This window comes from Bufo bufo, chromosome 4 (genome assembly GCF_905171765.1).
Source record: "Bufo bufo chromosome 4, aBufBuf1.1, whole genome shotgun sequence".
In the NCBI taxonomy this organism is placed as follows: Eukaryota; Metazoa; Chordata; class Amphibia; order Anura; family Bufonidae; genus Bufo; species Bufo bufo.
The window spans coordinates 443,057,347-443,072,767 of record NC_053392.1 but is presented as its reverse complement, the minus strand read 5'-3'; the positions used below and the strand labels follow the sequence as shown (position 1 = coordinate 443,072,767).

The 15,421-nt window shown below is 42.3% G+C and overlaps 1 protein-coding gene across 1 annotated transcript in view; it reads left to right on the top strand.

Annotated features, from left to right (window-relative positions):
• The window catches only part of LOC120998643 (TATA-box binding protein), a 52,379-nt gene that overhangs the window by 24,842 nt on the left and 12,116 nt on the right, over positions 1-15,421 (top strand). Inside the window, exons 5-7 of the mRNA XM_040429395.1 lie at positions 1,859-1,950; positions 7,327-7,494; positions 10,829-10,923. Of these exons, the coding sequence (XP_040285329.1) occupies positions 1,859-1,950; positions 7,327-7,494; positions 10,829-10,923 (355 nt within the window). The remainder of the gene's footprint in view (positions 1-1,858; positions 1,951-7,326; positions 7,495-10,828; positions 10,924-15,421) is intronic.

The window sequence follows — 15,421 nt, the reverse complement described above, 5'->3', positions numbered from 1 at the left end:
AGTCGTGAGATCACGCTGCATCAGGAGGCTATGTGATGGAGATCGTCACAGCGAGAAGAAACCTCGCCTAGTAAAGAAGAGAAGTGACCAGTCCCACACCTGTGGCCAGTAACATCAGATTGGCATGTGTGGTGCAGAAATATTGGGAGACATTAGAACAGGGGGATGCATATTCGCAAGGTATGCCGTGCTCCGAGAAGTATGGTCAACTAGACTATATTATTATTATTTTTTTTGCATTGGTGACATGTCCTCTATAAAGAAATGCTAAATCTGCAGGAATGCACCAACCAATTTTTGCATGCAAGTGCTGGGATTTATGTATAGAATTTTTATCCCCCTATGCAAACTGTAGTCCTGATTAACAATACGTCTCTGAATCGCATATAATGCATTAACTAAGGACACATTCAGACTGTACCGCTGGTTCTGATGAATCATGGGAAGTCCAGGTGTGAAAATGTATTTTCTGTTGATGAAATTTTTTTTTCAGTCTGTCAGAAATATATTGGATATTCCTCTCTGGTGATAATTGTTTTCACTATTACTGTATCATGTAACAGTTTTCTCTAAATCATTGGTCTGGGTATTTTACGCTCTAGATCTGGTATGGACAGGATAGTGTAAAATGTAAACTTTATTGATGTTTGGTGCGACTTATGTGCTGCTGTTCAGCTGGTGGGGGGGGGGAAAAACTTCATATGTGACAGAGAGCAAGTATGCTCTCTGATGGTGGGTGAAGGGGGTTCATACAGTAAGATGGACAGAAGTCCTCCCTGGGGGCATGTAAAGTTACACACAGAAAAGTCTGTCTCTCTCCTCTATGCAGCTTGTCAGTCGCTCTCCCACTTGCCCCCCTCTCCTCCTCTACACTGGCTGACATCTGAGCCAGCTGAAGGGGCAGGGCTGATTTTTCATGGCATATCTCAGGATGTGTAACAGCTAGAGATTAAAGTCAGGTCTTAAAACTTAGTATCTCATCTTTAAAACAAGAAAAATATTGTGAGTTATGAGAAGTGTTCAATAAGTTATCTACCAGAATATGAAAACAAAATTTTCTGAGAAAATTTACTTACTACTTTTCAGTGTAATCCCCCTTGACTTCAACATACTTATTCCACCTCGCCTCCAGTCATTTGGATGCAGTCAAAATAGATGGAGACTTGTTGCTGCAGCAGAAACCCTGTTACTGCCCCTTTTGACTGCATTATTATCAGGAAATCGTTGTCCATGCAGACATTTCTTCAGGTTCCGAAAGAGAAAGTAATTACTGGATGCCAGGCCTAGACTGTAGGGTGAATGGATAAGCTCCCTTAGGGGGCTAGAACCTGGGATTTTTTTAATCCTTTGTCCCATACACCATAATAGAGAACTATTATGGTAAATGAGATTCTGCTTTCCCTGCTGAGCTGTGCCTCCTTCACAGCTTTGCAAGCAGGTTACCATGACAGGCCTGAGAACCATCAGCAGCTCCCATGGTAACTAATCGGAGCCTCCGAGATTTCGATCCAGGGGCTCTGATTAGAAGGCAGATAGAGATGCCCATCTCTACCTAACTCTAAAGATGGTGCGATTTGCCATTGAACGCAGCATTTGTGGGGTTAAGTGACGGACTTGATCACTGATCCCAGTCATTGTGGCCGGGTGCCTGCTGTATTCTACAGCTGACACCCACCATGTATGGGGTGGACTCAGCAGCCTGCTCCATACATTCCCTCAGCCACTATGGTTGCTAAAAGGGTTAATCATTCAGTTTTGTCATCTTAACTGCAGAATGCTTGGTAATGTAACAAAATAATGTTTTTGAGAAGAAATATATATATATATATAACGTGGCTTTCTTTTGGTTTCCTCCTAGCGTTTTGCTGCAGTAATTATGAGGATCAGAGAACCACGTACTACGGCGCTTATATTTAGCTCGGGTAAAATGGTTTGCACAGGAGCTAAAAGGCAAGTAAAATAAAGGCACCTTTTTGCCTTGCGATTACTGTGAAGTAGATCATGGATTCTCCACCTAAATTTACTTTTAGACCTCATGCACACGGTTGAATCCGTTTTGTGGTCCGCAAACTGTGTATTTGCAAAATATGAATACTGTCCGTGTGCCTTCCATATTCAGTTGTGGACTAGTTGACGTCAATGGGTCCGTCAAATGGCACCTTTTTTTATAGTTAACTGACAAACGGATGCAGACAACACACAAATGAGATTCATAAAAATGCAGTTTGTGGACTGCAAAACTGATACGGTCTTGTACATCAGCCTTTGAAAAATATGGATAAGTGGATAGTCTACATAATTGCCCATTGATGCATTTAGGGTATGGCCTGACGTGATGTAAACTGAATTGGCACAAAACGTGACTTGCAGTGCAGATATTATATCAAGTAGAAAAAGTTTTTGATAATCTATAGCTAGATCACCTATAAATACAGAGTACAAGGAAAGTTTGGAGTGTTTTGATCTTAATTAAAACGTAACTTTTAATTCAATTAGAAAAAGGGTCCCTAAATATAACACATATTAGCAATCTAGTGCACAATGACACATTAAATTATTGGTACACGGCGGCACCTGAAGCGTAACCGGTTGTCCTACCGTAACCCAGGTGTCTTCCGGTCTTTACAGATGTTCAGTAGATCAGTAATCTTGCTGAAAATAAAAGGTGGCAGGAACCAGACGGGAATGATGGTGGGCTCTAAGTCCCTATATCACCCTAGGATAGGGGTGCTGACGTGACCCTGACGTCCTAACCATGGAGCACCGTCCTGAGAAGAGCAACCCCGTTCGGAACCTTGCCCTTACGCTACTTGGCCCTGTTGTGCCCTAGTGCAGCTGATCCCTACATGCATGTTTCATGTAACAATCATCAGGGGAATATTGTGCAATCGAGCAGGGCGTGAATCACATAGTGTTGATCTAGATGATTCAATAATCAACACTGAGGGTATTCAATGTGAAAGCAAAAGACACTTACATCAATACAAAATGGTAGCCTGTAGTGTGGGCTCCACTGGATATCGGGGCTAAACGCAAGCCTAAAGATATAAGGAAGTATAAGGTGCAGGGAGGTCACTTGGTATGCAGCTCCCCCGGACCAGCGCGCCGTGATAGGCTATATCACAGCCTCAGGACCTAACTAAGGACCTTCGCCTTGGAACTCGGCGTGGTGACGTGAAGGGGGCAGTCCATGCACCCGCGCATGCGCAGTCCACGCTGAAGATCGACAGCACTTGTAGGACTATACAATGCAGTCTGACGGAGCCGGTTCGGCATACGTCACTGCAAACGGCCACGGATTGTGTCATCAGCCCAAGACACAATTACTCCAATGGCCATGGTTGAATGCGTTGCCATGCAACCGGGACTGTTTATGGCAACCATCGCCATACCAGCGATATTATAGACATAGGACAGCGCTCCTAATATAAGGCATTTTGTGGCAATCCGATAAGAGGTCTACTAATCTAGGAGGCCCACACACAGGGCCATGATTCAACAGAGGTACATAATAACAGCTGTTTTATTTGACAATATTATGGGACTATAAATAACGAATCCCAATTTCATATACCGTACCTTCCTAACCATGATATTCATATTATGGTCCAAATTTTCTAGGCAAAATCTCTACCTGTAATGCCTGATATGTCGGCCCACCCAGAGGTCGCAATAACGCCTGTACAAGCGTCATAGACGCCTGTTCAGGCCATTTTACACCCTGGAAAAAGTCTAATACGTACCTTTTCCCTGCCATTCATCAGCGCAGTGAGTGCTGTGAACGGCAAGGGCAGCGCACCGATGCTGCTTGAAACAACCAATAGCAAAGCTCCTTACACTAAGGAGCTTAGTGATTGGTCAGTTTGAGCAGGCTGCCAGAGCTTATGCCACACCTCTCTGAAGTAAGGAAGCAGGCGCACGATCCTCACATTTTTTTTTTTTTAATAAAAGAACACAGTTATTTTTAACGTACCTTATTCAGGCAGTTAATAGTTTTCAATAGCAGTACATCCATTTTCTATCAAAAAGCAGTTAACTACAATCTGAGACCACTGCAGAGGGGGAAGCTCTCATGTAACAGTGTCCCCAGCTTTAGGCGTTGTAGGAATGACTGTAATAAGGAGTCTACTGTTCGCGTGTATACCAGCAAAAACTGGTGGCACTGTTTAGGTGGCAGTGGTCTTATGTTTAGTATATGTCAGCTAAATTTAAAATTGTCTAAATTTGCTATTTATGCATGGATGACAGTTCTAGAATACTAGTAATGGTTTCCCTGCATAAATAGCAAACCCTTAATGTTACGTAGGCCTTCGTATTAACTATTTGAATTACTGTAACTTTCGTACTCCTCATCAGCTAAAAATACTCCTCCAAAAATGGTAAGAGGAGTATTTTTACGCTTCCAGAAAAAATGTAGCGCGGCCTCTGGGCCCACCCGAATCTTTTGAGGTGGGATATATTTTATGTACCTCTGTTGAATCATGGCCCTGTATGTGGGCCTCCTAGATTAGTAGACCTCTTATCTAATTGCCACAAAATGCCTTATATTAGGAGCGCTGTCCTATGTCTATGATAGCGCTGATATGATGATGGTTGCCATAAACAGTCCCGGTTGCATGGCAACGCATTCAACCATGGCCATTGGAGTAATTGTGTCTTGGTCTGATGAGACAATCCGTGGCCGTTTGCAATGACGTATCCCGAACCGGCTACGTCAGACTGCATTCTATAGTCCTACAAGCGCTGTGGATCTTCAGCAAGGACTGCCCCCTTCACGTCACCGCGCTGCGTTCCAAGCCTCGTTCTGAGGCGGGTGAGCGTCCTTAGTTAGGTCCTGAGGCGGCACGCTGGTCCGGGGGAGCTGCATATCAAGAGACCCCCCTGCACCTTATGCTTCCTTATATCTTTAGGCTTGCGTTTAGCCCTGATGCCCAGTGGAGCCCACACTACAGGCTACCATTTTGTATTGATGTAAGTGTCTTTTGCTTTCACATTGAATACCCTCAGTGTTGATTATTGAATCATCTAGATCAACACTATACAGTTGCAAGAAAAAGTATGTGAACCCTTTGGAATTATATGGATTTCTGCACAAATTGGTCATAAAATGTGATCTGATCTTCATCTAAGTCACAACAATAGACAATCACAGTCTGCTTAAACTAATAACACACAAAGAATTAAATGTTACCATGTTTTTATTGAACACACCATGTAAACATTCACAGTGCAGGTGGAAAAAGTATGTGAACCCTTGGATTTAATAACTGGTTGAACCTCCTTTGGCAGCAATAACTTCAACCAAACGTTTCCTGTAGTTGGAGATCAGACGTGCACAACGGTCAGGAGTAATTCTTGACCATTCCTCTTTACAGAACTGTTTCAGTTCAGCAATATTCTTGGGATGTCTGGTGTGAATCGCTTTCTTGAGGTCACGCCACAGCATCTCAATCGGGTTGAGGTCAGGACTCTGACTGGGCCACTCCACAAGGCGTATTTACTTCTGCTTAAGCCATTCTGTTGTTGATTTACTTCTATGCTTTGGGTCGTTGTCCTGTTGCCACACCCATCTTCTGTTGAGCTTCAGCTGGTGGACAGATGGCCTCAAGTTTTCCTGCAAAATGTCTTGATAAACCTGGGAATTCATTTTTCCTTTGATAGCAATCCATCCAGGCCCTGATGCAGCAAAGCAGCCCCAAACCATGATGCCCCCACCACCATACTTCACAGTTGGGATGAGGTTTTGATGTTGGTGTGCTGTGCCTCTTTTTCTCCACACATAGTGTTGTGTGTTTCTTCCAAACAACTCAACTTTGGTTTCATCTGTCCACAGAATATTTTGCCAGTACTGCTGTGGAACATCCAGGTGCTCTTGTGCAAACTGTAAACGTGCAGCAATGTGTTTTCTGGACAGCAGTGGCTTCCTCAGTGGTATCCTCCCATGAAATTAATTCTTGTTTAGTGTTTTACATATAGTAGATTTGCTAACAGGGATGTTGGCATATGCCAGAGACTTTTGTAAGTCTTTAGCTGACACTCCTAGGATTCTTCTTCACCTCATTGAGCAGTCTCTGCTGTGCTCTTGCAGTCATCTTTACAGGACGGCCACTCCTAGGGAGAGTAGCAGCAGTGCTGAACTTTCTCCATTTATAGACAATTTGTCTTACCGTGGACTGATGAACAGCAAGGCTTTTGGAGATACTTTTTATAACCCTTTCCAGCTTTATGCAAGTCAACAATTCTTAATCGTAGGTCTTCTGAGAGCTCTTTTGTGCGAGGCATCATTCACATCAGGCAATGCTTCTTGTGAAAAGCAAACCCAAAACTGGTGTGTGTTTTTTATAGGGCAGGGCAGCTGTAACCAACACCTCCAATCTCATCTCATTGATTGGACTCCAGTTGGCTGACACCTCACTCAATTAGCTCTTAGAGATGTCATTAGCCAAGGGTTCACATACTTTTCCCACCTGCACTGTTGATGTTTACATGGTGTGTTCAATAAAAACATGGTAACATTTAATTTTTTGTGCAGAAATCCATATCGTTCCAAAGTGTTCACATACTTTTTCTTGCAACTGTATGTGATTCACGCCCTGCTCGATTGCACAATATTCCCCTGATGATTGTTACATGAAACATGCATGTAGGGATCAGCTGCACTAGGGCACAACAGGGCCAAGGAGCATAAGGGCAAGGTTCCGGACGGGGTCGTTCTTCTCAGGACGGTGCTCCGTGGTTAGGACGTCAGGGTCACGTCAGCACCCCTGTCCTAGGGTGATATAGGGACTTAAAGCCCACCATCATTCCCGTCTGGTTCCTGCCACCTTTTATTTTCAGTAAGATTACTAATCTACTGAACATCTGTAAAGACCGGAAGACACCTGGGTTACGGTAGGACAACCGGTTACGCTTCAGGTGCCGCCGTGTACCAATAATTTAATGCGTCATTGTGCACTAGATTGCTAATGTGTTATAATTAGGGACCCTTTTTCTAATTGAACTAATTAAAAGTCACGTTTTAATTAAGATCACCCCTCCAAACTTTCCTTGTACCCAGATATTATATCGGCCTCATGTTAGTCTATGCTGCAGATTTCACCCTTTGCAATCAGAGGTTGAAATCTGTGTTAAAAGCCTCATACATGTGCAGATTTTGTTGCACACTTGTTGCGAATGTTGCAATACAAAATGCGCCTCCTTCACCCCGTCCCTTTTTTAGAACTGCAGAGTATTAGAACTAGAAGTTGAGAATTTTTCATTTTATTAATCTTTCATTTAAGCTTCCTTCTTACATTGAAATGATGTGGTGTTTTTTTTCCCCCTTAGTGAAGAACAATCTCGGTTAGCAGCCAGAAAATATGCTCGAGTTGTACAGAAATTGGGATTCCCAGCCAAGTTTTTAGACTTTAAAATCCAAAATATGGTGGGCAGCTGTGATGTGAAGTTCCCGATCAGATTAGAGGGTCTCGTGCTCACGCATCAACAGTTCAGCAGGTAAAATTATACCACTTTGCATACTGCTTTAAGGAGGTTGTCCAGGTGTCCTCAGGATGGACCATCAATATCCGATCCGTGGGCTCTAACACCCCGCAACCCCACGATCAGCTGTTTCATTGAAGCTCCAGCAAGGAGACTACACAGCTCTGTAGTAGAGCTTGCTGCTTAAAAATATATAGTTTTTTGCAAAAATTGGCTTCCCTTGTCAAATTTCATGATCTATTCACTTGGTGGCAGATTATTTTTGCTTAAAGGGGTTGGCTACTTGTGATGACTAAATGGCACTTACTAATATAGCCTTTGTTGCAGTTCAGTGCTTTTCGCTGTATTTCATAAGTAATGTCCACTTGTTGGGCAGATCATCTGGGCTTTCTGGATAGATGTCTTGTCCATAAGATGGCTGCTGATGGAGGGTCATCTGACCAGACACATTATTTAGACTCCTCCATTCAAGCACTGTGCAACTACAGTAAATTCCCCAAAAAGCAAGTGCAGATGACTATTGCAGTGTATTTGAATGGCGAAGACATCATATAGAGGCGATTTGCCAGGTCACTTGACTCTCCGTCAGCAGCCATTTTATGGACAAGACCTCTGTGGACAGCACAAAAGACTTGGCAAACCAGGGGCATATCTTTAAAATTGGCACAGAATTTCAATAAAGGCTATATTAGTAAGTGCCATTTAGTCATCTTAGACACATTGGTCAACTGTAGCTAGAGAGTGGGCAAGCCCTTTAAAGAGGTTGTGCAGCTCTACCATATTGATGGACTATCCTCAGGATCAGCAGGGGTCTGACGGTCAGCTGTTTGAAGGGGTAGTGGCGATCGTGCGACCACTGATACATGTGCATTGTCTCGCTTGTGATTACAACTGATTGTCCCATTCCACTCACACTCTGGTGATCAGATCACTCATACTAGGTTTGTGCAAGCAGCACAGCACAGCTGGGCGGTGCAACACTACACTAATAGCAGCCAAATGTTTATGCAGGTCCTTGGTAATAATGTGGAATCCTGCTTTTAATACCTGACTGATCTTGGCAGCTCTTGGTTTAGCAGGCATTAATTTTTACGCTTAAGTCTTTCACACTTGCGTTTTGCCTTTCCGTTTGTGAGATCCGTTCAGGGCTTTCACAAACAGTCCAAAACGGATCAGTTTGCATTCTAATGCATTCTGAATGGATAAGGATCCGCTCAGAATGCCTCAGTTTGCCTCCGTTCAGTCTCCATTCCACTTTGGAGGCAGACACCAAAACACTGCTTGCAGCATTTTGGTTTCCGTCTGATGAAACTGAGCCAAACGGATCTGTCCTGGCACACAATGGAAGTCAGTGGGGACGGATCCGTTTTATCTGGCACAATAGAAAATGGATCCGTCCTCCATTGACTTTCAGTGGTGTTCAAGACGGATCCGTCTTGGCTATGTTAAAGATAATACAAACTGATCCGTTCTGAACGGATGCATGCGGTTGTATTATCTGAACGGATCCGTCCACAAAACGCTAGTGTGAAAGTAGCCCAAAATACAAATTCTCGTTCGGCGAATCTGCTGCATTTTACAGCACTAGTGAGGCTACTTTCACACTTGCGTTAGGTGCGCATCCGTCTGGTATCTGCACAGACGGATCCGCACCTATAATGCAAACGCTTAGATCCGTTCAGAACGGATCCGTTTGCATTACCATGAACAACAAAAAAAAAAAAAAAAAAAAATAATATTTTTTTTTTTTGTTCATGGTAATGCAAACGGATCCGTTTTGACTTTACATTGAAAGTCAATGGGGGACGGATCCGTTTGAAAATTGAGCCATACTGTGTCACCTTCAAACGGATCCGTCCCCATTGACTTACATTGTAAGTCTGGACGGATCCGTTTGCCTCCGCACGGCCAGGCGGACACCCGAACGCTGCAAGCTGCGTTCAGGTGTCCGCCAGCTGAGCGGAGCGGAGGACAAACGGTGCCATACTGATGCATTCTGAGCGGATCCACATCCACTCAGAATGCATTGGGGCTGTACGGATCCGTTCGGGGCTGCTTGTGAGAGCCTTCAAACGGAACTCGCAAGCGGAACCCTGAACGCTAGTGTGAAAGTAGCCTAAAGTGGATGAGGTTTTAAGAAATCTCATTGACATGCTGCAAATTATTATTTTATTTTTTTTCAAAATCCACTCTGTTAATTGACTAGCAGTGGGGATTTCCACCACAGATTTCTGCACCAAATCTGCTGTAGAAATTCCACCCTGTGGGGCCATACCCTATTTAATTGGTGCTATTTTAGGGTTAAATGGTGCTTATGTGTTGTTTTTTTTTTTTTTTTTTTTTAATCCTATTCTTTGGAGGTGGAATGAGAGAATTTCTGGTGGATATGGCATACATTTATGAAAAGATACCACTGTAAGTGTGAATATGGCATCAATCACTTGGTCCTGGAACTAGGCTGAGGTGATATGAGGTGAAATAGCCTTTAGAAATTGTGTAACTGCACATAATCTAACAATACCCCAACTGGTTGTGGCATTTCTATAGAATTGTCTGAGAGGACAGTGACTGACTGCAGCGGTCATGTGCTGTATACCAGTAGGTCACCACCGCTACTGGCAAACAATCAGCCGTAGCAGGACCAGACCACCGCTGCAGAAAAGATTTTAAGTAATTGTAGGGTTTGTTTGAGAAAGGGACCACCCTTTTAATGCTCAATTTATCAAGGAAACCTTCCCTGCATCCCTTTTACAGCAGATTTATAAGAACTGTCTTTCTTGTACATGGCAACCAATCACAGCGCAGCTTTCATTTTTCAAAAGCACTAGAAGAAATGTTTGTGGCGATTGGTTGCTGGTAAGAATTCATCTTTTAGACCGTTTTATAAATCTCCAATGGGCCTCATTTATCGGAGTTCACTAACTCTCATTATTTGGTGTAGGAATCAATATCATTTCTCTGTTGGACAAAGTGCAGCATTAATTTTTATAGAGCAGTTTAATAAATGAACGCAGAGCTCTGATTGGGAGTTAAGGTAGGTCCACGAGGGACGGAATCGCTGTGGATTTTATCAGGTATAGTCTGCAACAGGTTACAGTACCAGGAACATGTATTAGGTTTTAAAAGGCTTTCATCCCAATGCCGTGGTATCTTTTCATGTTAAAATTGTGTCATGCAGATTTATAAATGTCATTTTTGTGTTGTGGATTTCAATGTGGTGGTGTGAAATACATATTCACTCAGTGTATCCATTGGGTGATGTGTTTTACACTAAATCATGTACAGTCATCTGCACAGTTCTCATGTACTTTGGGTCTCGTGCAACTTACTGTTTTCTCTTTTTGTCTAGCTATGAACCAGAGTTATTTCCTGGTCTCATTTACAGAATGATCAAGCCAAGAATTGTTCTACTGATTTTCGTTTCTGGAAAGGTTGTATTGACTGGTGAGTGACGAGCGTGAAATGAATTATTAGCAATCGGTCATAATTCAGCGAAAAAATAAATAAAGCCTGTAGATGGGTCTATAATACTAGATTATGAATTGATAATGTAATTCCCCATGACAGCCAGTATACCTTAAACCTGGGTTTCACAGTGCTGGCGGAATTGTGGAAAACTATAGTTATGTAGTGTTTTGATACAAAAATATCCGTTGTTTTATATGGTCTTTTTTGTCCTGATACAGGCGATTGATCATCAAAACTGTCATAATTTCCCTAGTCATCTCCATGACACCACACCCTGAGACTGACTTCCGCTGATAGAACAGGAAAAACACAGAGCGGTATAAATCCCACCCGTCCCCTTCATCACCAGCGTTTTTCCTGTCCTATCGGGATAGGAAGCAGGAGAGGTGCATGGAGGCTCTTATGGGTCACCTGTGAACCATAATGCAGGCAGAGGTCGGATCCGGAGTGTGGCACTCCCTCCTCTTGTTGGGGCCTGTGCACAGGCGCTGACTGTTGCTGTCCCATGCGACGATCCCCCTGCAGCAGTCCAGGCGGATTACGTGCAGGTGGGAAAAGAAGATGGCGGTCGGAGCAACGCTGTGATGCGCTCCCTCCGGCCTCCAGCGTGTGACATCAGACGCTGGGGGGGCGGAGCCGGACATCATCTCCGGGCTCGGCAGGTCCTTGCAGGTCACAGGAGGTATGAAAGACCGTAGGGCCTTGCGTCCGGACAGCGGGATCCTTCTGGCAAGGGAAGCAGATCATTTTATTGCTGGCAGACATGAGCGGAATAGAGATCACACGGGGCTCTGGAGGTGAGCCTGCAACAAATCCAGGAGTTGGAGAAAAGGAATCTGCTTAATCTCTCAAAATGACAAAATGTGGAATATGTTATAAGCATTTACCCAGTACAGGAGCTAAACCTTTGTAAAGAATGTACTTCTAATGTGGTAAAAGCCAAATAATCTAGTTTACTGGAGGATATCAGGATATTAGATAAAGATGACGTTCAATCACACTTGCTTCCCGGGATTCTGGCCCCCCTAAAAACCTTCCTCAAATCATCCGTGATGGTCGCAATCCAGTGTCTGACTGATTCTGACATTTCGGAAGGCTCGGACTTTGAAACGTAAAACATATGAATCTTCTGATGAAGATAATAAGTATAAATGTTTCTTTTTCAATCCGGATGACAGTAATGAGCTCATAAAAGCGTTTAGAGCCACAATACAGATGGAGGTGCCTAAAAAGTCAGTGCAGAAAGGGATATTTAGAGGGCTGGGGGAAAAAGGAAATCTGTGTTCCCAGTTCCAGATAGTATAAAAAAGTTAATTAAGTCAGAATGGGAAAAACCAGATAAAGGATCTTTCATTCCTAGGGGTATTAAGAGGTGCTGCGTTTTTAACCATGAGGATTGCGCCGATTGTGAGTCCATTCCCAGAGTGGACGTACACTTGACAAAGGTAGCAAAACATACTGCCCTGCCATTTGAAGATTCAGCGCAACTTAAAGATCCCACGGATAGGAAGGCAGATGGCCTACTAAGAAAGCACACAAGTAGGGGGAAGACTCGGCTCTTTTTTATTTAATTTTTTTAAACCCCACCAAATTCGTGGATTTTAAACAATATAAGGGAGGGTTATTATATAGAGTTGGTCTTCCCCCTCCACAAAAGTTTATGACCACTCTTCCTCAGTCTCAGCAAGGTACCTTGAGAAATAGAAAGAGCACGGTAAGTGGGGGTTAACAGAAATTAAAGGGAGGTAGCTGACTCGGCCACTGGTGAAGGGGGGGGGAATGAAGAAGGAATGCAGCAAGAGAGAGTGAGGAGACGATCAGGATGGAGAACCGATCAATATTATTTTGCCTTATAACATGGTTATAAGGGAAAATAATAGCATTCTTAATACAGAATGCATAGTACAATAGGGCTGGAGGGGTTAAAAAATAATTAAACTCCCCTTAATCCACTTGTTCGCGCAGCCGGCATCTCTTCTGTCTTCATCTGTGAGGAAAAATACCTTTTGATAACATCACTGCTATCATCACATGGTCCGTCACATGATCCATCGCAATGGTAAAAGATCATATGATGGACCATGTGATGAGCGCAGTGACGTCATCAAAGGTCCTATTCCTCAAAGAAGGAGACAGAAGAGATGCCGGTTTTGCGAACAAGTGGATTAGGGTTAGTTAAATTATTTTTTATTTTTTAAGCCCCCTCCAGCCCTATTGTACTATGCATTCTGTATTGAGAATGTATTATTTCCCCTTATAACATGGTTATAAGTGAAAATAATAGCAATCTACACAACCTTCAACTTCTGTGAAGAAGTTCGGGTCTGGGTACCACATTCAGTTTTTTTTTTTTTTTTATATCACGCGCGTGCAAAACGCATTGCACCCGCGTGATAAAAACTGAACGGAACGCAATCGCAGTTAAAACTGACTGCAATTGGGTACCTACTCGCGCGGGTTTGCTGCAACGCATACGGACCTTATCCGGACACGCTCGTGTGAAAGAGGCCTAAGTGGACCTAATAGTCCAAGTCAGCCGGACTAGCAGGTCGCAATAGTAGTGAATTTACAAGAAAAAAGGATACAAGTGGAGCGCCAAAGTGTAAAGGATAAATAAAGAAGTAGCAGTTGATAACATCAACAAACCGTCACTACTTTTAGGCTTTAACCCTTCTACCCCGGGCCAGTTCTCACCTTCCTGCCCAGGCCATTTGTTTGCAAATCTGACGTGTCACTTGCGGTAATAACTTTGGAACGCTTTTATTTATCCAAGCCATTCTGAGATTTTCTCGTGACACATTGTACTTTAATGACAGTCATAAATTTGAGTCAATATATTTCACCTTTATTTATGAAAAAATCCCAAATTTTACCAAAATGTTGAAATATTCGCAATTTTCTAAATTTTAATTTCTCAGCTTTTAAAACAGAAAGCGATGCCTCATAAAATATTTGTTACTTAACATTCCCCATATGTTTACTTTTATTTTTGCATCATTTTGTAAATGTCATTTAATTTTTTGGGGGACGTTAGAAGGCTTAGAATTTTAGAAGCAATTCTAAAAAAATGTAAGAAAATTTCCAAAACTCACTTTTTAACGACCAGTTCAGACCTGAAGTCACTTTGTGGGGGCTTACATAATAGAAACCCCCATAAATGACCCCATTGTAGAAACTACCCCCCTCAAGTTACTCAAAACTGATTTTACAAACCTTGTTAACCCTTTAGGTGTTCCACAAGAATTAAAGGAAAATGTAGATGAAATTTCTAAATGTCACTTTTTTGGCATATTTTCCATTTTAATCCTTTTTTTCTTTAACACATCGAGTGTTAACAGCCAAACAAAACAATATTTATTACCCTGATTCTGAGGTTTACAGAAACACCCCACATGTGGCTGTAAACTGATGTAAGGGCGCACGGCAGGGCGCAGAAGAAAAGGAGCGCCATATGGTTTTTGGAAGGCAGATTTTGCTGGACTGGTTTTTAGACACCATATCCCATTTGAAGCCCCCCTGATGCATCCCTACAGTACAAACTCCCAAATGTGACCCCATTTTGGAAAGTAGGGGATAAGATGACCGTTTTATTGGCACTATTTTGGGGTATATATGATTTTTAATCGCTCTATATTGCATTTTTTGTGAGGCAAGATAACCAAAAAATAGCTGTTTTGGCACTTTTTATTTTTTACAACGTTTATCTGACTGTTTAGATCATGCGCTATTTTTATAGAGCAGGTTGTTACGGACGCATTTATCAAATAGGTCTACTTTCTTTGTTTCAGTTTTACATAATAAAGCATTTAAAAAAAAAGTGTCTCCATTTTCTAAACGCCATATTTATTTATTTTCTGCAAATCGTCTTGTGCAGGTGCTCATTTTTTTGCAGAAAGAGTTTACTTTTTTATTGGTACCATTTTTGGGTACATATGATTTTTTTGATCATTCATTATTAGTTTGAGGCAAGGTGACCCAAAAAATTGGTTGTTTTGGCACAGCACCTGAGGGGTTAGGTCAAGTAATATTTTTATAGGGCAGGTCGTTACGGACGTGGCAATACCTAATATGTATACTTTTTTCTTATTTATTTTGCTTTAACACAATTAATTGCATTTTTGAAACCCAAAAAATGTTTTTGTCTCCATGTTATGAGAGCTATAGTCGTGTTTTTCTTTTGGTGATTGTCTTTATGTAGGGGCTAATTTTTGCGGGAAGAGATGACTGGTTCTATTTTGAGGGGCATACGCCTTTTTGATCGCTTGGTGTTGCACTTTCAATGATGTTAGATGACAAAAAATGGCTTTTGGCACATTATTATTATTATTATTTACGGTGTTGCGTTAGGTCATGTGATATTTTATAGAGCAGGTTGTTACGGACACGACGATATTTAACGTATCTACTTTTTTTTCACTTTAACACAATAATAGCATCTGTGAAGCAAAAATAAATAAATCTTATTTTAGTATCT